The sequence below is a fragment of the Lepidochelys olivacea genome (genome assembly GCF_965140295.1).
Source record: "Lepidochelys olivacea isolate rLepOli2 genome assembly, chromosome: 1".
Classification (NCBI taxonomy): Eukaryota; Metazoa; Chordata; order Testudines; family Cheloniidae; genus Lepidochelys; species Lepidochelys olivacea.
Window position 1 is genome coordinate 24,145,638 of NC_140411.1, and position 23,662 is coordinate 24,169,299.

At 45.9% G+C, this 23,662-nt stretch overlaps 1 protein-coding gene across 1 annotated transcript in view; it reads right to left on the reverse strand.

The window, feature by feature from the left end:
- ME3 (malic enzyme 3) overlaps window positions 1-22,927 on the reverse strand; it is a 190,278-nt gene extending 167,351 nt beyond the window's left edge. The window contains exon 1 of the mRNA XM_084646223.1: window positions 21,941-22,927. Within this exon, the coding sequence (XP_084502349.1) occupies window positions 21,941-22,111 (171 nt within the window). The 5' untranslated portion in view covers window positions 22,112-22,927. The remainder of the gene's footprint in view (window positions 1-21,940) is intronic.
- Between the last annotated feature and the right edge of the window lie 735 nt (window positions 22,928-23,662).

The window sequence follows — 23,662 nt, forward strand, 5'->3', positions numbered from 1 at the left end:
TTGCACAGCAATCTGAAAGGGGTTTGTGCTAAACAAGATCTAGTTACAGTTGCATCCTCACTGCCAAGGTTTATCTTTAAACCTTAATTAACTTTTAGCAAGTGGACAATCACAGATTACTATGATGGCACTAACCAAAGCCTGATTGCTGCTTTCCTGCACCTTGTTTCTGAAGTATGTGAATTAATTTAATTAATTTAATTAGCTTCAGTTGGAAATTGCATGAGCTAGCGAGTTAAATGCACAAAAGCAGGTCACCCTTTGGTAGACCTTCCCAAGTCAGTATGCATGGATCATGAATACATGCTGGCTTCACATTGATAATTTCACTTGACTGATAAAAATTTGCAAAGCCAGGTCTCAAAGGCATTTGTATAATTTCCATAGGCATTGTAGCCTAGAGGATAGAGCACCGGACTGCGACTCAGAAGAACTGGATTCTTGTCCTAGCTCTGCCACTGGCCTGCACCTCTGTGCCTCAGTTTCCCCACTTTACAGATGGGGATAACGATACTGACCTCCTTTGGAAAGTGCGTAAAGATTTACAGACAAAAAGCATCATATAAGAGCTCGGCATTACTCTGGGAGAACTCTACACTGCTGCTAACCTTTCCTGGGCTTTCTAAGAAATATTCCTAACTTTCCTGCAATAACTGCTGTGAAACAATCTGGGTACACTTCCCAGCAGGCCACAGGGCTACTTTCAGTAATGAAAAGCTTCATTTAAATAAAGGCCTCCAAACGTTACAGGAAAAACTTACACTCAGAGGGAGATGGGCAGCATTAGGTAGATGAAGTTAAGGGAGAGGGAGCCACCAAGTAGTTGTCTTTTGGTGTTGTTTTGGCAGTGGCTGTTGAGGAAGCGTGGACCTGCACAATAAGCATCAGTGAGAGTCGGTCACCAGTGCCAAAACACACTTTCACCTACTGAGATTTCAGCTGAAATAAGTAAGATGCTGCAAATGTGGATAGCTATTCCTGTTTCTACCGCAATTCAGTTACAAAGCAAGACTGGGAGGTTTCACACTGCACTCCCCGTAGTTCACACACGGAGCACCAGCAGTGACCCGTCTCAAACTGTGTAGCTCCTTTTACTCAGAGGGGGCCTGAAGTCCACTGAAGTCAATGGAAAGACGCCCAGTGGATAAACCCATGCCGCCTTTTAGAAGGCAGAGTGCTGGAGTGATCTCTGTGCTGCAGCAAACAAAAAATTCCACCAGATTGGGGTCTCTCACAAAGACTGACCAGTAGAAGTTGCTGGCAGTGGCATGTGAAATGAATGGCATCTCACACATCATCTTCTGACACACACTACTGTTAGAGTATGATCAGGGCAGAGCACACCTGAGGTGGCCTCCCACACCCATGAAGCATCTGTGCTACATTCATGCACACCAGTGGAGAGAGAGGCATGTCTCATGACTCCTCAGTATGTGCCCTGGAGACCCTTCAAAAAGCGAGAATGAATGAATCTCATAATGCTTTTGAGTGGTGGAGTTTACATTCTAATGTGATTTAGCTGACAGGTGTTTATTAAAAAAAAATCTTATGTAAACAGACAACTCATTAGTGATGATACAGTGGCAGACACTTCCAAGTACAAACTATTCTCCCTATTCTGATGGTGAAACCCTCTCTTAGCGTAATATTCACTTACAGAATCACAGAGATTTATTGGAACACTGCAAGTACCAACTCTAGCACATAGGCAGGACTGAACTTCCTGCTGACCCCCCAATTCAGATCAACAGTAACAAACATGACAACAATTTAACACTAAGATAAAAACACAGCACCATCTATCGGAGGAGGTGCTGTCTACACACATCATTACATTTTTATTAATAAACTATGTTTATTACAATAAAGCCTACGGGCCATCCCAGTCTGGGGCTCCATTGTGCTAGGCACTGTGTCAACGCAGAGCAATAGATGGTTCCTACCACAAAGAGCTTTTAATCTAAATAGTCAAGACAGAGGGAGGGAGAAGGGGCCTGACACACAAGCAGGATGGGTAGTTTAGTAGGAGGGGCTTCAGCCAAATAGAAAGGGAAGGAGGGATGAGTGGGACAGGGAGGGGAGAAGGACAGTCCAAAGGAGTGAAGTGTGGAATGAAGCTGAGGTGATAAGACTGAAGACATTCTCTTTCCTTCCCAATCTTCCCTAGAGGAGAGTCCTTCTGAATTCTAAGCCAGTTCTCACTGCCCCAACTCAAAGGATTCAACCTGTAGCAATTCATCATTCTCCCAGCCTTGTTTTTAAAAGAGACCTTATTTTAACCATCCCAATCAATGTGAAATAGGATTTCTTGGCAGACGGTATCAAGGCTTTCACAGTACTCAGGTCCTTGGGGCATCCTCGCAGAATTTCCTTGGCTGAGTGAATCTTACAGCAACGCTTTGACTGTTCCTTTATCATAGTTTTTTCCTGTGGTTTGTCTCTGCAGCAACAGTACACATAAGGCCTTATTTTCAGAAAGAGCAGTGTTGTACCTGTAGTTAGTTGTGGGCATAAATGACAGCATGCAGCCATCTAATTATCTGAATGCTTCCATAGATCTGAGAGTTTGACATGTATGGTACATTCTCTCATTTGCACTGCAAATTGCAAACAAAATTTGCAGTTGCAACACTGCACCCATAACACTTGGGATTGGGCTGAGGCACTTCAAAACAAAACAAAATTAAGTTCATAATGAAACCGTCCTCTAAGTGGGGAAGTTAACAGTTATTTGCTTAGGACTGAATCATGCCAATAATTAAAGGCGCTGACATGTATCTAATGCTGCAGAACATAATGCTGCTTTATCTGAAATATCTGTAATACTTCCCTCGCAAGCCTTGTTATGCAACATAATAAAAACTTAACTGTGTGTTTTACAAATCTGAATACAGTTAATCTGTTTGGATGAGGGAGAGACAGGCTCATCAATTCAGAGTTTAATCCCATGGAGAAAAAGTCTCTGGGCTATATTGCTGATCACTTATCCATAACAAGCATGTTTATTGCAAAACCATCCTCGTTCCACACACAGAATGGGTCAAAAATGTACAGTCAGTATGGGGTGAAGTGGAAAATGGTGCACATACAATATAACAACCATGTTGAGATAGCAACCCTGCTAGGAGTGGTGCCTGAACACTGCAACACATTTGGATCCCTCAAAGATTATACTGCAACACTGGCCGATGCTACATGTGATGGGAACAGAATCCATGATAAGCAGTGCCTTTAATACACCCACCCATCCATCCATCCACCAGCAATACTAAAAAGAGGAAAAACCCTCTGAGAGAGCACTTTCCTCTGTCTCCCAGTTCATTCAATGCTTTATCATATATTAAGTGTGCCCGGAGCCGTGCAAAACAGAGAACAAAATGGTCCCGGTCTTGAAGAATTTACAATCCAAAAGTGTTTGCCATCTGGTTAGGGCATAAACATTCCAGTGTAGTGACTGTCTTCTTATGTTTTGTACTAAGCTAAGCACTCTGTCAATGCTTAAAAATATGATAAATCATCAAGCAATCACTCTTGGTTGGAAATGATGATAAAAATGTTGAGTGCAGCAAATAAAACTGTAGGGTGTAGGTTTGGGCTGGGAGCTAGCAGAACCTCTCACACACACACACACGGCACCTTTCAAAGTACAGAAGGCTTTGCTGTTTCTAACATTCTTAACTAAAAGAAATTACATTGGGGCAACAACATGTCGGCCAAGCATCAAAGATTTAAAAATGAAGCTAGACATCCTCCCAGAAGTGAGGTTTAAAATGGAAAGGGGCCAGCTTATCTTCCCTGTTGAAGAACATTAAGAACGGAGAGCAGATAAGTTTGCTGTTGGGCTAGCTAAGCCTTCTATTGATGTAGGCCACTCACAGAATGAGAGGGCGAGAGCCTTACTGGTATGAAGTGTTTACCGTCCCCAAAGCCTTTCGGCTTGTCTGACCCATTTCTATTCATGGCAGTTCTAAAATTAAGCTCCTCCAAAAGATACAAAGGTCTGAATAAGGAGTTAGAGTTTTAACAATAGCTCCAATAAAATGGAGTAGCAGCCTAAAAAGCTTCAATTTTTCAGCCTGATTTACCTCCTCGGTTTTGCTTGTATTATATTCCTGGCTTCAAAACCCCCAGCTTAGTTAAAACAATCATTTGTCTTTTAGCTCACTGCTCCCTCTACACTGAATAGAGATAGGACAGTCTGTGATCCCAGATCATCTCTAATCACAGCTGCATTGCCAAGGTTTCTCTTGCCCAGGGAACGACAAAGCATTCAGTGAGCCAGTGGGGCATCGAAAAGGTGCATTTCAGCGAGAGAGCTGTGTGCCAGTTTTCCAGAGACTGCAGCTGCCCCAGAGCTACCAGTCGTAGAAGCACCAGTGGAAACAGGGCTCCCGCATTTTCAGCGCTGTTCTAATGCACTGGGCACTGAACCTGCATGGGGCTGAAAATGCCAGATTCCCATCTGCACTAGTGATTACACTGTTGCTAGCACTAGTGCCTCTGAAGAATGGGTACCACATCTTTTAGTATAGAAAAGGCCCAAGAGGTGCAAGTGGGAGAATTTGTCTTAAGGCAAAAATGCCTTCCTTTCGCCAAACCAGGCATAATGTGTTACAGCCCAAGATGGTGAGTCCCTTCCACACCTGAAGGAGCCAATCATCACTAGGCCTCACTTGTAGGAACCAGAGAAAGGAAAAACATACCGCCAAAGCTCAGGAGGACATTAGGCGTTATAAACAGTCAATTGTGTCATTTGCCCCTCTTGGTAACAATAGAAATAACAGTATATTTGATACACAAGTGTATTGTTACACCCAAGGGCTCTATGCTGGCCCTCCTGAAATCAATGGGACTTTTGCCATTGCTTTCAAAGAGATGAGGATTTAGCCCTAAGATTTGGTTCCGCCTCTTTAAACATGCTGTACTTAACTCTCCTCCTTAACCATGATCCTAGATATTGAGGGTTCCGTATACTCCTGGGTATTAGAATAGTCAATATTTTATAAACAGGTAAAAATTCTGCCCTTGGACGTGCTTGTTTCTCCCACTGATATCAAGGAGCCAAGGCAGAACTTGGCCTTACATCCATACACCTCAGCAAGCACAAATTCATTGCTTAAATAACCCCAGTGCCACCTCCCCCAAAACAAGCTGGAACTACTGTACAGTCGGCTACATTCATTGCAGCGTAATGACAACTAATTTACTAGTTTGGCTTGCCCTAGGTATTTCATCCCTTATCAAAGGCAAAGTAAAAAATTTAGCTGAATGATGTTTTAGTCTTCTGCAGATGCTACAATGACAGCTTTTGAGAGGAGATTACTGCTAACTGGGTCTTTGAAAATCTCATCTCCCCCATTATTTTGTTAAAAAAGCAACATTCAGGTTTGGAGTTTGAGAAATGCTGTAAAGGTTTAAGAGTAGCAGCCGTGTTAGTCTGTATTCGCAAAAAGAAAAGGAGTACTAGTGGCACCTTAGAGACTAACCAATTTATTTGAGCATAAGCTTTCGTGAGCTACAGCTCACTTCATCAGATGCATACAGTAGAAAATAAATACAGACTGTATTTTCCACTGAATGCATCTGATGAAGTGAGCTGTAGCTCACGAAAGCTTATGCTCAAATAAATTGGTTAGTCTCTAAGGTGCCACTAGTATTCCTTTTCTTTTTGTAAAGGTTTAGTAATTTTGCCCTAGTTGGTTCCAAAACAGGAACGAATTAGTATCACTGTGAAATCCATGCTGATATTTTTTTAAAAAGAGCTTACATAATTTGACCACATCAGCAAATGAAAGAAAAGCAGAACAGAAACTATGCATGGGGTAATTAAAGCTATCAGGATAAGGGTCAAGTTTAATGTACAAAGTTGTCCTATTTATGGTTTGTAAACTCATCTTGCATGTTTAAATCCAATCTGCCTTGAGATCAGTAAATCAAAGTCCAAAAGAAATCTAACGTAGACATCCTCTCATCTCAACATTATATTAAATAGTTATGGAAAAACAGGGCAGAGTAGGCAGGAAGCAGAAACAAATGGAAAAATAAGTTGACTTCACATTCTGTAAAATTAAACTTTTTGCTGAAGGCTGCTACATAACTCCTTTTTCCATCATCCCCTGTAACAGATTTAAACTTTTTATGGGCTGTTCCCACTAAAGAACAAACTTTAACACTGTATTTCTATTAGCAAGTAAGTCCCTAGGAATTGCTATCCCAAGGGCACATAGGACTAAGGAGCACTTCTCTCCGTAAGCAAGGACTCTGGGCATCAGGATCTCAATCCAGAGAGGTCCTGAGCACTCAGTAGATCATAGGATCAGGCTCTAGGAAAGTTCAAGGGTGGAATTAGTCAGGTTTCCCATGCCTTCATTCCAACACATTGTTTGTCTTTTCTTTAGAGTTCCCATCTTCTCCTTATGTAGCCCCAGCAGCTCTGAACTTACCCTACCAGCCAAAATGGTGGCAATGTCAGTTAACAGTTTAATGATGCTTTATGGCTGCCTACAAAGGGGGGGTCCAGAGAAATTCAGTTTGCATTCTTTCCATCCAAAACCAAGTCAGAGTTGCACCTGCTTACACCAGAGTTGCATCTGGCCCAGTGAGCGCCAAATCTGTAATGCACAAAGAACAAGACCGCAGAGGTCAATCTCAGATGTGAGTCTGCCACAAACCAATGCAATAGCCCAGCCACTGGATCATCAATTACATCAGTATCTTTAAGAGCGGCACTAATGCATGGCAAATCCAATGACATGTCTAGAACAAAAATAAATAAACAACACCCCATCCCACCCCCACCTGTGTTCTCAGCATCCACTTGAAAATGAAAGTGTTAAGATTCCAGGTGCATCAAACAGAGACTCACTATTTCCATCAATATTTCCTGCCACTTATCAGTGTAAGTTTTACAGCACATAACTCACAGAAGGTCAATGACAATGTTACACAGTATCTGTAATTACTGTGTGCTACGTATGAAGGGCCAGATCCAGAGCCCATGAGAGGCAATAAAAAAAAAAAATCTCCCATGGTCTTAAACTGGCTTTGGATCAGCTCCTAAGAAAAGAAACTCTACAGGGACTCACCCCACATATGGAATTCATCAGCCCAAAGTCTTCCTTAGACATCATGGATCCATCAAGCTCCCAGTGAAGTCTACTTGTTTGCCACAGACTTCAATGGGAGCAGGCCCTAACAAAAGGCAATGCTGAATGTACTGTAACACACAGCAAGTGATACATTTAAAGTATTATGAAAACAGTTATTGCTGCAATTTTCAAAAAACAGCTCACGTTGTTTTAAATGTGTTTCTCTTTTACACACACACACACGTGAGCTAGATTCAGCCCTGGCATAAACTGATTGAGCCGGGCTTAAAGAGAGCAAACTTTCCTTAAAGAAGAACCATGGGAGGTGGGGTACAAAACATAAGAAGCTGCCAAACTAGGGAACCTCTGTACTTTATGGGGTTTCATTTTTATAGTGTAACTTGCTTTCTAACCTGAGATTTCAATTTAAATTCCAGAGATGGTTTTTGGCCTGAGTTACAATGCGTGTTCATTGTTTTGTTCCAGTTTTAATCTGTATGTGTAAATTTAGTGCCTGTGAAAGTTGCCCAGTGGATACTCCTAGCACCTCTAGTCTTATTTATTTGCAAAGGGCTGACAATGAGCAAGCTCTTATCTGTCCACAGAACTGGGACAGCACAAGCAGCAGGAGCGCTAGCTTCCCCACACTGGCCTGTCAGAATGATTAAGGCCTAGTCTACGTGTAAAGGTTTTGCCACTATAGCTATACAGGCAAAACCCTCCAAGTGTTGACACAACTTATATCAGCGCAAATGTGCTTTTGCTGGTGTAGCTCATACTGGCTCAGCAAGTGAAATAAGCTATCCCAGCAACAGCTCTTTTTTGTTGATATAAACATATCTGACACGAGGGCTTTTGGTAGCACAGAAACACCGCAAAATCCCACCCTTAACTGACCCTGCTAGACTAGCAACCATTTCTAGTGTAGTCCAGGCCTAAGCCCTGATATACAAACACCACCTTTAGGGGGAGCATGCAGGGCTCTCTCTGACCATTCAGTTCAGTCCCAGTTCTGTATTGTTAGGGCATGTTAGGCTCCAAGGCCTAGTGTACATCGGGGATTTGCCCTGACTCCAGCCACTGTTGCTGGCCAGCCACCAGGATGCACACCCTTAGTGTAGACAAGTCACGCTGCTATTAGCACTTTGAAATGAGGGTAAGCGGCACCAGTTGGACTCCATGAAAATAAGGGTTAGCGAATATTGCTGCAGAGGGCTGCTGAACATTAGCCACCAAAACCTCATTCTCCACTACCTGATTTAAAAGCCTATAAGCATTGCATTTTGTAAGTTTCATAGCATTGGTGGATTGAGAATCAAACGCAAAACACAGCACATTCCTCCAGTATTGCAGAGCTTTGCATGAAGAGTCCCTGCAGCCACAAGTGCATTTTCTCCCATTTTCCTGCGTACGCCAGTAACAAAATGCTAGAACGGTGCCTCTTGAAACAGGCTGCTGAGCAAGTATTTGGGGACAGCATGACCACATGTTATTGAAACGTTGACCTTGCTTCCCGCTGTATTAGGAATCGTGCCAGCACATAGAGAGCATCTTTTGTGCTTTGTTCACAGCACCAAAGGACTTCTGAGAATGGATCTGGAACACATCAGAATAAACACAGGCCTGTGAAGCAAAGTATGGATGTAGATACAAATTCTCTGATGTCCGGGGGGAAAAGAGGGGAACAGAAAGGGGGTGTTGACTCAAGAGTTTGTCCCAAGGCATTGCTATATCAATATCCACACCTGTCACTGAGCATAGCTTGGCTTCCTTCACCTTTACAGAACTTTCAGTTAGGGTGCGGACAGTCAAAAGGAATAGAACACCTTCCAGGCGCGACTGCGACAGACCCTGTATGGGTGTGCTAGCGTGGGGGAGAGAATAAGGCACAAGACTATTCCTGTCCCCTTGTGCAGGAACTAATCTCAGTCCTTATGCCCAGAGTGCATGCAACTAACCTCGCCAGCTGCACTAGCCTTCCCACAGGCAGACAAGTGGGCAGGGCCACAGCCCTGTCTCCTCCTCTGCACCAGCCAATAGGCCAAGGGGAGCACATCCTGCACCCTGCCAAAGATTGCAGCACAGCTATGCTGGTCTATGCTCCAAGAGTCACTGTGGTTAAGTCAGGTGCTATGAGCTTCTGCTGGAGCAGAGCCCCCTTCCCTCCCCAACTCATGGTGTCAGTTTTCACCATGTCGCAATCACCACCATTCTCCCTTCTACACAGCCCCCGCATTTGTACGGTTTGATACCAGGAACAGACAGCAGAAATGTCCTAATCATCGTGAGGGACACTTGGAGGGCCACCCAGAGTGGGGGGGCAAGTGGGGCAATTTGCCCCAGGCCCCACAGACGGGGGGGGGGGCAATTTTGGCAGCAGTTCAGTGGCCGGTTTTTTAGTCCCTCTCTTCCTCATCAGTGGCACTTCAGCAGCAGCTCAATTGCTCCGCTTCAGTCTTCTGCGGCAATTCAGCGGTGGGTCCTCCTGTCCTCTTCTTTCTTTGGCAGCACGACTTGGGTTTTTCTTTTTTTTTTTTCTTCGCCGCTTGGGGTGGCAAAACTAACTTTTTTTTAAGGAAGGGGCCCCCGAAATTGCTTTGCCCCAGGCCCCCTGAATCCTCTGGGTGGCACTGGACACTTGAAGGAGAGGCAGCCTCTCAAATAATCAGGACCCAACACATTTTGTGCCCTCGAGAGAAAGCACAACCCAAAATCATATATTTCACTCAGAAGTAAAGGTGTGAGCCAGGGCAGATCTCAGAGCACCAGCATTATACCCTCCCTCAGGCCTCACACTCAAGAGGAGAATCCACGGCGTTCATCATCATCTACTTTTCAAGGGTAGCCCCAAGTAGAGAACACTGCAGTGATCTAGCCTGCAAGGGATTATGAGTCAGGTAAGTGTTGTGAAGTCTATAGACAAGGAAGTTTGTACCCTCCTAGCATGCCTTGGTTACACAGAAGAGGTACCAGAAGCTGTTGCCAAGTCAAAGGACAGAAGTGCTTGCAAGCCAAACCCAGCTCGTGCTTTACCCACGAAAGCTTATGCCCAAATAAATCTGTTAGTCTTTAAGGTGCCATCAGACTCCTCATTGTTCTGGGGATACGGACTAACACAGCCCCTCTGATACTTCGTGCTTTACGTCAGTCGCTTGTTCATAATACAAAAAGCAGCATTTTAGATTGCGGTCACCAGTTGCTTCCTACATTCAATATCCTTGACTCGTCTTCTCTGTCCCAAAATGCTAAGATCTGCCCTTAGCAGGAAATATTTGGAACCGAACAAGAAGCCTCCCACTTCATATGCAGGGCCTTGTATAAACAAACAGTGACAAAGCAATGGTGGATCTGGAATATAAGAGATCCCCCAGGATACAGAGACTAACTCATCCTTGCTACTGCCACTGAAGTCAATGGAGTTTCACCCAGGATGAATTTGGCCCAGCATTGCAGAGCTGGAGGAGACATTTGTCTCCATGCCAAATATTAGCAGAGACTAGTTATGCTGTGTGCTGCACTAGCCAGCACTATGGATGATGAATGTATTAGCTCTAGACCAAACAAGGCTTAAAAAGTATAACCTTCCAGGGCGCAGAATGGCTTCAGGTATTGTTTGTTCCCGTCAGGGCAATCTCCTGGGGGCCTGCAGGCTGAGGAATACAGTGATGGAAAAGCACCCATCTGTTTGGCAGCCAGAAGGGGACTCCTTCAACATCAAAAGCACAAGCTCAAAACTCTTCCCATCCTACATCTAGACGACCAAATGAATAGAAAGGATAGAGTCCCCTCGAGCTCGGAGCATAGACACAGAAGCCTACTGTGATTCAGTCTTAGCACCCACCCAGTCTGAGCACCCATCTTATACTATGCTCATCACCTTGATAGCCGGTCAACTCAATGCCTCATTTTGCCCTACACACACCCACTTATTATTCTTGCTATTTTTAGGCTTAACCACTTAAGTGCTGCCTCACCTACTTGGTAGCACCCACATGGCTCCATGTGCACCAGGCTGTGTCGCTGATTCCCAACATTCCAGTGGAACATTCGGGCCAGAAGCACTCAGCCTAACTCTGCACCCAGAGCGTCGATGGAAAAGCTCAAAAGAAGAGACTCTGGCATTCTAATAATGCACCAGATTCCAGTGGTACATTCCAACGATGATGGAGCAGAAACCAGCAGTGAGGGAATTAATTTCCCTCCCCTTAACTGGGTTCATTCTTAAGTATCCAAACTAGTCAATTTGGTTTTGTATAAGTCCCCAAGGTAGACTGCATGAAAAGTCCAAGAGGGCAATCAGTACAGACAAACTGTAATATATTAGCCAGACATATAAAAGACCTCCTTTTACCCACTGCATCTGCACTGCAGCTGTCAGAAAAGCATGCTGAGTTATCTATTCGAGCGGCGGACAGGAACAATAACGCCAATATTCTGCCATCCTCTAAAATGTACTGACTTCCAGATCGTCACGTCTTTAGTGTTTGCAATGGCAGATCTCCAAAGGAAAACACTGATTTGGCTCAGGAGTGGGCATTTCAGCAAACTACATGAGTAATCCCTAAACTACCAACTGAATAATGCAGAACTTAAGGCAGTTTGGTGCGGGAGGAAAAAATACAATTGATTTTGGAAGCAATAACTTAAGTTCTTGAGCCTCCACAAATGTGTGGTCCAAGAGGGAGCTGGCTGGCTTATGAGTTTACATGTCTTGCAGCTCAATTAGCTGGCTAAATGCATTTGTACCCAGGGAGGGACAGCAGGTGGATTCACAACAGCCCTGGAAAAACTGGGGTGACTAGAACACATTTATGGATCAACGTGGCCATAATGTATAACTGACAATAAGTAACGATCAGTAAATTGTCTTCTTGCTTGAATTGCCCCAGTGGCAAAAGGCCCCCGACAAACCGTAAATGGCACAAGGAAGAGGAGACAGCACCTGGCCATATGACGGTTGTGTATCATGAGACAACTCCGGGGAAGAAAGTAGCAGGAAAAGGTTCCTCAGCCTTCTTAACAGAGTCCAAGATCCCCAGAGAAAAGTCTTCCTGCTCAGCCAGGCACAGGTTACACAGGAGTGCCGGTTCACCTCTAAATTTACCCAGCACCACCTTCTCCCCCTTCAGCTGATCACAGATAAGGCAGTCAGAGGAGCCAGGCCCTTTCCAACCCAATCTGTGCTGGCACTGCATTCTACATCTTTGCCAAATGGTCCTTGCAAGGGGTCACACTGAAGGTACTACTGAAGTCAGTGTCTGTGACACAGATCACGTTTGAATCATAGAATCATAGAATATCAGGGTTGGAAGGGACCTCAGGAGGTCATCTAGTCCAACCCCCTGCTCAAAAGCAGGACCAATCCCCAATTAAATCATCCCAGCCAGGGCTTTGTCAAGCCTGACCTTAAAAACTTCTAAGGAAGGAGATTCCACCACCTCCCTAGGCAACGCATTCCAGTGTTTCACCACCCTCCTAGTGAAAAAGTTTGTCCTAATATCCAACCTAAACCTCCCCCACTGCAACTTGAGACCATTACTCCTTCTCCTGTCCTCTTCCACCACTGAGAATAGTCTAGAACCATCCTCTCTGGAACCACCTCTCAGGTAGTTGAAAGCAGCTATCAAATCCCCCCTCATTCTTCTCTTCCGCAGATTAAACAATCCCAGTTCCCTCAGCCTCTCTTCATAAGTCATGTGTTCTAGACCCCTAATCATTTTTGTTGCCCTTCGCTGGACTCTCTCCAATTTATCCACATCCTTCTTGTAGTGTGGGGCCCAAAACTGGACACAGTACTCCAGAGGAGGCCTCACCAGTGTCAAATAGAGGGGGACGATCACGTCCCTCGATCTGCTCGCTATGCCCCTACTTATACATCCCAAAATGCCATTGGCCTTCTTGGCAACAAGGGCACACTGCTGACTCATATCCAGCTTCTCGTCCACTGTCACCCCTAGGTCCTTTTCTGCAGAACTGCTGCCTAGCCATTCAGTCCTTAGTCTGTAGCTGTGCATTGGGTTCTTCCGTCCTAAGTGCAGGACCCTGCACTTATCCTTATTGAACCTCATCAGATTTCTTTTGGCCCAATCCTCCAATTTGTCTAGGTCCCTCTGTATCCTATCCCTGCCCTCCAGCGTATCGACCACTCCTCCCAGTTTAGTATCATCCGCAAATTTGCTGAGAGTGCAATCCACACCATCCTCCAGATCATTTATGAAGATATTGAACAAAACCGGCCCCAGAACCGACCCCTGGGGCACGCCACTTGACACCGGCTGCCAACTAGACATGGAGCCATTGATCACTACCCGTTGAGCCCGACAATCTAGCCAACTTTCTACCCACCTTATAGTGCATTCATCCAGCCCATACTTCTTTAACTTGCTGACAAGAATACTGTGGGAGACCGTGTCAAAAGCTTTGCTGAAGTCAAGAAACAATACATCCACTGCTTTCCCTTCATCCACAGAACCAGTAATCTCATCATAGAAGGCGATTAGATTAGTCAGGCATGACCTTCCCTTGGTGAATCCATGTTGACTGTTCCTGATCACTTTCCTCTCGTGTAAGTGCTTCAGGATTGATTCTTTGAGGACCTGCTCCATGATTTTTCCGGGGACTGAAGTGAGGCTGACTGGCCTGTAGTTCCCAGGATCCTTCTTCTTCCCTTTTTTAAAGATGGGCACTACATTAGCCTTTTTCCAGTCATCCGGAACTTCTCCCGTTCGCCACGAGTTTTCAAAGATAATGGCCAATGGCTCTGCAATCACAACCGCCAGTTCCTTTAGCACTCTCGGATGCAACTCGTCTGGCCCCATGGACTTGTGCACGTCCAGCTTTTCTAAATTGTACCTAACCACCTCTTTCTCCACAGAGGGCTAGCCATCTATTCCCCATGTTGTGATGCCCAGCGCAGCAGTCTGGGAGCTGACCTTGTTCGTGAAAACAGAGGCAAAAAAAGCATTGAGTACATTAGCTTTTTCCACATCCTCTGTCACTAGGTTGCCTCCCTCATTCAGTAAGGGGCCCACACATTCCTTGGCTTTCTTCTTGTTGCCAACATACCTGAAGAAACCCTTCTTGTTACTCTTAACATCTCTCGCTAGCTGCAGCTCCAGGTGCGATTTGGCCCTCCTAATTTCATTCCTACATGCCCGAGCAATATTTTTATACTCTTCCCTGGTCATATGTCCAACCTTCCACTTCTTGTAAGCTTCTTTTTTATGCTTAAGATCCGCTAGGATTTCACCGTTAAGCCAAGCTGGTCGCCTGCCATATTTACTATTCTTTCGACACATCGGGATGGTTTGTCCCTGTAACCTCAACAGGGATTCCTTGAAATACAGCCAGCTCTCCTGGACTCCTTTCCCCTTCATGTTAGTCCCCCAGGGGATCCTACCCATCCGTTCCCTGAGGGAGTCGAAGTCTGCTTTCCTGAAGTCCAGGGTCCGTATCCTGCTGCTTACCTTTCTTCCCTGTGTCAGGATCCTGAACTCAACCAACTCATGGTCACTGCCTCCCAAGTTCCCATCCACTTTTGCTTCCCCTACTAATTCTTCCCAGTTTGTGAGCAGCAGGTCAAGAAAAGCTCCCCCCCTTGGCTGGCTCCTCTAGCACTTGCCCCAGGAAATTGTCCCCTATGCTTTCCAAAAACTTCCTGGATTGTCTATGCACCGCTGTATTGCTTTCCCAGCAGATATCAGGAAAATTAAAGTCACCCATGAGAACCAGGGCATGCGATCTAGTAGCTTCCGCGAGCTGCCGGAAGAAAGCCTCATTCACCTCATCCCCCTGGTCCGGTGGTCTATAGCAGACTCCCACCACTACATCACTCCTGTTGCTCACACTTCTAAACTTAATCCAGAGACACTCAGGTTTTTCTGCAGTTTCGTACCGGAGCTCTGAGCAGTCATACTGCTCCCTTACATACAGTGCTACTCCCCCACCTTTTCTGCCCTGCCTGTCCTTCCTGAACAGTTTATAACCATCCATGACAGTACTCCAGTCATGTGAGTTATCCCACCAAGTCTCTGTTATTCCAATCACGTCATAATTCCTTGACATCACCAGGACCTCCAGTTCTCCCTGCTTGTTTCCAAGGCTTTGTGCATTTGTATATAAGCACTTGAGATAACCTGCTGATCGCCCCTCATTCTCAGTATGAGGCAGGAGCCCTCCCCTCACAGACATTCCTGCCTGTGCTTCCTCCCGGTATCCCGCTTTCCCACTTACCTCAGGGCTTTGGTCTCCTTCCCCCGGTGAACCTAGTTTAAAGCCCTCCTCACTAGGTTAGCCAGCCTGCTCGCAAAGATGTTCTTCCCTCTCTTCGTAAGGTGGAGCCCGTCTCTGCCCAGCACTCCTCCTTCTCGAACACCATCCCATGGTCAAAGAATCCAAAGCCTTCTCTCCGACACCACCTGCGTAGTGTCTTTTCTAGGGATAGGCAGGCCTTACACCAAAGTGATGCAGGAGTTCTGCACATTGGACAATGCCCCTTCTTTGCTGGATACTATAGATGTCATACAACCCCTGGAGAGGATCAAGGACAGAAAAAACCGGGTACAGAGATACAAGACATACTTAATCCATCAGTGAGATAGCTGTTGGCCATCCAGGAGGGAAAGGCGGTGTTTATGACTGCAGTGGCTATAAATCCAGAATCCCTATATCCTACCATTTCCTCCCCCAGAGTATTTACCCAGCTCACATTCAGAGTACAAAGCCTCTGCTCTATGTTGGCAGAAAGGGCTTTTGAGTGTTTAATCAGTAGCTCTTCCTGGAGGAGCATCATTTCTATGACTATGGTGTTGATTTTGGATCTGAGTAGTTAGATTCCTCGTGCTCCCTTATTTTCTAAGCCATTTTTCCCACCACCTCTGCTTGTCCCAAATCCTGGGGATTTGGGCACTCTCCAAAGATATCTGAAAACAGACTGCTTTTATACTGCACACACAGGCCTCTAACATGCATAAAGTGATAACGTCAGTATATATATAGTGGGTGCATCAGCTCAGTCATAAGAATAACCATACTGGGTTAGACTACTGGTCCATCTAGCGCAGAATCCTGGCTTCCAACAGTGGCCAGTGCCAGATGCTTCAGAAGGAATGAACAGGGCAATTACTGAGTGGTCCATCCCCAGTCACCCAGTCCCAGCTTCTGGCAGTCAGAGGTTTAGGTACACCTAGAGCATGGGGTTGTGTCCCTGACCATCTTGGCTAATAGCCATTCATAGACCTATACTCCATGAATTTATCTAATCCTTTTTTGGAACCCAGTTATACTTTTGGCCTTCACAACATCCACTGGCAAGGAGTTCCTCAGGTTGGCTGTGTTATGTGAAGAAGCACTTCCTTACGTTTGTTTTAAACCTGGTTCTTATTAATTTCATCAGGTGACCCCTGGTTCTTGTGATATAAAAAGGGGTAAATAACACTTCCCTAGTCACTTTCCATTCATGATTTTATAGCCCTCTCTCATATCCCTGTCAAGTTCTGGGATGGAATCCCAGACCAGTGAGGGGCCCCTTTGCTGGACAATTCAGAGGAATAATAAGGTTTTATTTGCTCCTCAAAATGCATGGCTTATCACTTCAATTCAAACAGCACTGGTTGATTTAGATTAAAAGTAAAACAAGTTATTAAGAAAAGGAGATAGGACTTTTAGTGAGTTCAGGTATAAAGGACAGAGCTAGAAATGGTTACAAGCAAATAAAAGTCAAAAACACTTTCTCGTCCGGGGGTTCTCAAACTGGGGGTTGGGACCCCTCAGGGGGTCGTGAGGTTATTACACGGGGGGAGTCGCAAGCTGTCAACCTCCTCCCCAAACCCTGCTTTGCCTCCAGGGGCCTGTTTGCCGCCTGCCTTAACTTATTTATGATAATGTTAAATATAAAAAAGTGTTTTTAATTTATAAGGGGGGGGGTCACACTCAGAGGCTTGCTATGTGAAAGGGGTCACCAGTACAAAAGTTTGAGAACCGCTGTTCTAGAGACTAAGACTTAACAAAATTACAGACTTGGTTCAAGGTAAGATTCTTACCACTCTTCCTCCAACGAGATGTCTGACCTCACACTGGGTCAGGCTCTCCCACAAAGACGAAGTGCTCAGTACCTTTGTCTTCTTAGGTGAAATATAACTTGGGGTTCTTTGTCTATCCCTTTTATAGTCCAGTGACCCTTTGAAATGGATTCTTCTGAACGTTACCCCCCCACACACACACACACACAAAATAAAGTGCATTCAAGCTGTGAGGAAGGAGACATGGGATCTGGTCGTGGAAGGAACCATAGTGGTTTCTTTCCCCACTAAAATGCAGAATGATCTGTGCCTGCCCTCTGCAATGCAAATGAATGGCCACTTGACATGTGATTGCTAATTACCTCTGAGGACACCTGTCTGGAGGCACTGGCTGGGAGAAACCTGTTTACCCACTCACGAGATTTGTCCGGTAAAACACATTTTAGTTCCACATTTTCTTCATACTTGTATGGTCCCTGGGGCATTTACTATACACACACCAGGGCAAGAATATTAACGATCAGTGTGTTATTAATTTTCCAATAATACCTTAAATGACACACATCAGATACAGTGTATGATATTAATGAACAGGGATACAATAAACTGGTCAGACCAGTGGAAACACATTAGCAGATACCACTGAGCCCCGCGCTCTCTTGCACTGGGATGCCGTTAGGTTCACATTCCCCCCTTAGTCATTGCTTTTCTAAGCTAAATAGTCCCAGTCTTTTTAATGTCTCCTCATATGGAAGCTCTTCCATACCCCTAATAATTTCTCAAAAAGAAAAGGAGTACTTGTGGCACCTTAGAGACTAACCAATTTATTTGAGCATGAGCTTTCGTGAGCTACAGCTCACTTCATCGGATGCATACCATGGAAACTGCAGGAGACATTATATACACACACAGAGATCATGAAAAAATACCTCCTCCCACCCCACTGTACTGCTGGTAATAGCTTATCTAAAGTGATCATCAAGTTGGGCCATTTCCCTGTTCTCAATCACTCCAAGATCTCTTTCTTGAGTGGTAACAGCTAATTTAGGCCTCATCATTTGAATGTACAGTTGCGATTATGTTTTCCAGTGTGCATTACTTTTTAGTGAGATCCTTTTGTGACTCTTCGAAGTCAGCTTTTGACTTAATTCTCTTGACTAATTTTGTATCATCTTCAAATTTTGCCACCTCACCGTTCATCCCCTTTTCCAGATTATGTATGAATATATTGAACGGGACAGGTCCCAATACAGATCCTCAGGGGACCCCACTACTTACCTTTCTCGATTGTGAGAACTGACCATTTATTCCTATCCTATCCTAGACAGCTTCAACAAATACTTAGAAATAAAATTCTTGGGCTTTGTGGTCTCCCCTGAATATCAGTCAATTCAGGCTACTTTAGGCAAAAGGACAGGTATGAGTTTCAAGTTTAAAAGGCCCTCACAGAGAGCCCAGACAACAGCTCCCTTTGTATTAAATCAATAGAGCTCAAGCCTTTACATTGATTACTAAACTAACTCACTCTCCATGTGACTCTGCTGCAGAGAGACAGTCTTTTGGCCAATTGGGTCCTAAGCCATTAATTTAGATGTCAAACCCCACACCTAAACGTCACTGGGGAGCTATTAGGCTACCATAGCAGCCAATACAGAGTGTAGAGCACCAAGGTGCTCATTAACACGGCTGCTACTCTGAATACTGTGTAGTCTGTATCCGCAAAAAGAACAGGAGTACTTGTGGCACCTTAGAGACTAACAAATTTATTTGAGCATAAGCTTTCGTGAGCTACATCCGATGAAGTGAGCTGTAGCTCACAAAAGCTCATGCTCAAATAAATTTGTTAGTCTCTAAGGTGCCACAAGTACTCCTTTTCTTATTACACAGTATGACACTACATCGCTGCTATCTGAAAATGTAAGAGCATCTGGAAATGACAAATTCACATGAAATTGGCAAATTCACATGAAAATAGCAGACTCAGACCCTCAACCAAAGCAGCAGCTATGATCCTTACCACATACCATTCCATGATCACAGATAAGTTGGATAAACTGCCTGGAACATCCCACCTCAAATGAAGATAGTTTATTCCTTAGTAATTATAATATTCTGTGGTATGTCCAGTAAAGAAATAAAAGCCTATTCTGAATTGCTCAGAAAGAATAAAGTACACAGCTCCAGTTACTGGAGAGCCATACACAGGTTTATATATAGAGAGAGAGAGACAGATAAACCATGGACCATAATTAGCAGATCTTCCCTACCTCGCAGTGGTGTTGTAAAGATAAATGCATGAAAGATTGTGAGGCACTCACCTCTTATCCTAACAAGGCCATATAAGTACTTAAGATATGGGCAGAAACATGGAATTTGAAACCAAGGTGTTGCACATTGCAACATATTTCACTGCTGACAGAAGCTCTTCTTCCTCCCTTCCTCTGCATGCATCCAAGTACATTAATTCTTAACAAGAGTCTTCCATAGCCCTCATGGAAGAAAAAAACCCTTCACAGCAAGTTTGATTCTTAAGGAAGTACCCAATGGAAGCTTAGCCATTGACTTCAATGGGAGTAGGATCATGTTCTAAAGCAGGGGTGGCCAACCTGTGGCTCCAGAGCCATGTGCGGCTCTTCAGAAATTAATATGCAGCTCCTTGTATAGGCACCGATTCCGGGGCTTGAGTTACAGGCGTCAACTCTCCAATGTGCCGGGGGGTGCTCACTGCTCAACCTATGGCTCTTCCACAGGCCCTGCCCCACTCCACCCCTTCCCGCCTCCTCCCCTGAGCCTGCAGTGCCCTTCCTGCTCCCCCCTCCCCCTCAAAGCCTCCTGCATGCCACGAAACAGCTGGTCAGGAGGTGTGGGGAGGGAGGGGGAGGTGCTGATCGGTGGGGCTGTTGGTGGGTGGGAGGCGCTGGGAACAGGGGGGGAGGGGCGGGAGCTGATGGGGGGCTGCTGACGTATTACTGTAGCTCTTTGGCAATGTACGTTGGTAAATTCTGTCTCCTTCTCAGGCTCAGGTTGGCCACCCCTGTTCTAAAGAAATATCGCGTAGAGATGATATTTACCAGGTGTGCAAACCATGCCAATTTGAAGCAATATCATATTGCATCATACCAACTGATTCACTTTCAAAGGTTAAGGTAATAATTATTCAGTAATAATCAATACATGCAATCTCAGTAGCAACGCCAGATATTTTGCTCTGCATAAAGTACTATTGCACAAGGCTAGATGACAAGATAGCATCTGAACAAAAATTATCTGCAGCGCTTTAGCACTAGCAATTGATCAGTGTTCATGTATAGCTGACAATATTCATAATCTTTTCAGCCTTACAGATTTTGCCATAAAGTGATTGAAAATGACGCAGAAGTCCAGAACCCTAATATATAGATAATCTGCAAAGCTGCACATGCAGAACTGCCTTGAGTTGTAGTGCTCCTATATATTTGGGGATGCAAAATCGTATATATCAAAATAGCACTTGAAGGCCCAAGCCCACTGCACTAGGCACTGTACAAACATTAAAATAAAATATGGTCCCTACCCCTGATAGCTTACAATCCAAGTACAAGATAAGAGATAACAGGTGGATACAACGGACAGCAGGAGTATAAAGTAACAGACAATTTGTCAACTATCTAATCATTGCCAAATTTATGGTAGACATGATTTCTAATAGAGCTAAAGTATTTTGAATAATTAGTAACAATATTAATGTAACAAATCTGAACCCAATGTTGCTGAAACACACACATTTATATGATTCTCAAATTCAATCTAAAATACTGAGCTGTATGATTCATAGCTAAATTACTTTCAGGTCCTATTTTGGATTCCCTGTGAGTTCTTCCTGAGTAAGGAATGAAGAATAGGCTATCCTGCTATTAAGTTTGTCTATGCTGCAGTTTGAGCAATACTGAGAATCAAGACTTCCTCTTCCACATGGAAAATACTATTTAGGGCATAGAACAGACAGCTATAAACCCATTCAAGAGAAGCTTAAAAACCAAACAAACCCAAACTTGCATGTCTTAATCAAAGAAATAAATGGCTGGTTCTATACCTAACTACCAAGTACTGCGAAATGCATTGCAGTATCCCACCTGTTAGAAATGGTCTTTTTAGGAGCTATCCCGTTTTCCCCCAGCACTAATTGTTGGTTGAATGGAGTTATTTTGGAGAATACACACTTGACCAGTTAAATGTGCACCTGGCACAAGAGGGCCCCAATCGGGTGTGAGTGTTACCACAATACACACAAAAAGAGAGAAATGGGAGACTGTCCCAGACTGAAAAAGGCAAGTAAGTGCCTGTGGCCCTACCTAGACCAATCAGAAAGTGACCGGTTCTGTGAGGTGACAGGAGGGAAATTTAAACGCACGCTGGGGCTGTGTTATTTCATCCAACCGGTGACCCCCCAGTTCTCCAAGGAGAGCTGGAGCCATTCCCGGGCTACCCTCCGGTCATTCTGCCGACAGCTGGGCTCCAGTCCTGTACGCGGCTGGCCCCCACGCACCAATCAAAGCCGCAGCTATAAACGCCGGCTGCAAGGCCGGGCTTTGATTGGTTAATGGCACGCGGGGGGGGCCCGACGTGCTCCGTCCCATAACAACAATATCCAAGCGGCCCCTGGGTCTCTCGCTGGCCGCGTGCCCCGAGCACCCGCTCCGGGGGAGTTTGGCACACGTGCCCCCGCGCACGATCCCAGCCCGTGGGGCCGCTCTGGAGTGTGGATGCGGTGCAATATGCAGGGGGCTCGCCAGGCCAAGCACCCTGCGGCCGGGGCGTGGGGCAGGCTCAGGGCTGGCAAGGCGGGGCACGTACCTTGTTGAGATGGGGGTTCCTGGTGATGTCGTAGCCTCTCTTCTTGGTGGCCTTGGCCGGGGCGCCCTGGGCTTCCCCCGAATGGCAGCCTCGGCTCAGCGGGGGGCTCAGGAGACGCAGCCACTGGCTCGCCCCAGCCACCCGCAGCAGGTGGTTGCAAAGCGGTATCATCGCCTCGGGAGCCCGGCTCCACCTGGTCGGTGCAAGCCCCGGGTAGCGCGGTTAGCGAGGCAGCTCTCCCCAGGTGCCTGCAACGGTGGGGGAGACCTGGGGGCCTGCAGAGATGGGAGGCAATCCGGGGGTGGGGGACTTCACCACCAGCTTTGCCCCAGGGGCGGGTCTGGAGCGGGAGCTGCTCGCTGCTGGCTCGCAGGTAGCGCAGGGCTCGGTGCTCGTCACCCAGCAAGTGCCTCAGCCCCTGGAGCGACCCTGCAAAAGCGAAAGCAAACCCAGGAAGCAGATCAAGTAGCAGCTGCGGCGAAGGCAGCACCTCCTCCCAGCCGCCCCCCCCCCCCCGGACCCGTCAAGGCTCAGGTGCTCGGGGAGAGGGAGGGCGATCCTGGCAGCCGCTTCTCCACGGTCACCGGCCTGCTCCCCTGCGCTGGGAGGGACAGAGGAGGTTGGTCCGGATGGAGAGCAGCCTCCCCAGGGCCACCAGAACAATCACAGCGGGCTCTGTCTTCCCTCCCCAAATCTAGCCCCAGGCAGCAGGAGTCTGCGCCTCCCTCCTCCTCCAGCCAGCTGGCAAAGCGGAGAGAGCCTGGAGTACCGGGGCTAGGTTCATTCCCCCTGCGCCGCCCGGCCGGGAACCGGACTGATGGAGCTACCCCCATCCCTTCTCTGCATCCCCTGAGCCAGCAGCAGGGAGAGAACATGCCGGTAATGGAGCTAGATTCTCCCTCTCCTCCCCCAAGGCCGCAGCAGAGAGACCGAGGGGCTGCGGAGGTTCAGATGCTCCCAAGCTGGCAACAAGGACTTAGGGTGCAGGAGCTCTACAGGCCCCACCGTCAAAACAAATAGATCTAGGGGGCCTGGAGGTGTGATCCCTGCAGAGCCGCACAGCACTGCTGTGCTCACTCCCCCTCTCATCAGAGGGTGCTTCTGGGACACGCCACTGGTGGCATATTGCGCCAGTTACATACCCAGCAAATAGACAGAGGACACATAGAGGCTTAGATATGTGGATACTTTTTATTCAGTACTCAAAGTACATTCACCTGCAAAAAACCCAGCACAGTTGTCCAAATGTTTTGAATATTAACATTTGAGAGACATACCTGGTCTGTTAAAGGTGTAGAGTGATATTGCACTCAATAAAGTCACTAGAAATGACACAAGTGTTTTCATGAGACTTCCTGTATGATGCCCTGTTAAACAGAACGATCTGAGGACTATATTCCTGTATAATGTCTCTTTAAACAAAAGCTACCTGTGGCAATGATTGTTTTGTTTCTGATATTTACATGGGAAGGATTTGTAAACTTATTAAAACTTCCAAAAAATAAAGAAAACCCCAATAACAAGAAAATAAAGTGTCATATTAAGTAGGGCCAAATTAGTGAGACATTGGAGTCACGGGTTAAAACTGAGAGCTGTTTGCAAATCTAGGGAACATCGTCCTTCCCCAAAGTCCTCTCAGGTAACCTTCAACCTGAACAGGGAGGGAGATTGGAACAAAGGACTGAGGCCTGGTCTATACTACAAAGTTAGGCCTACGTAAGC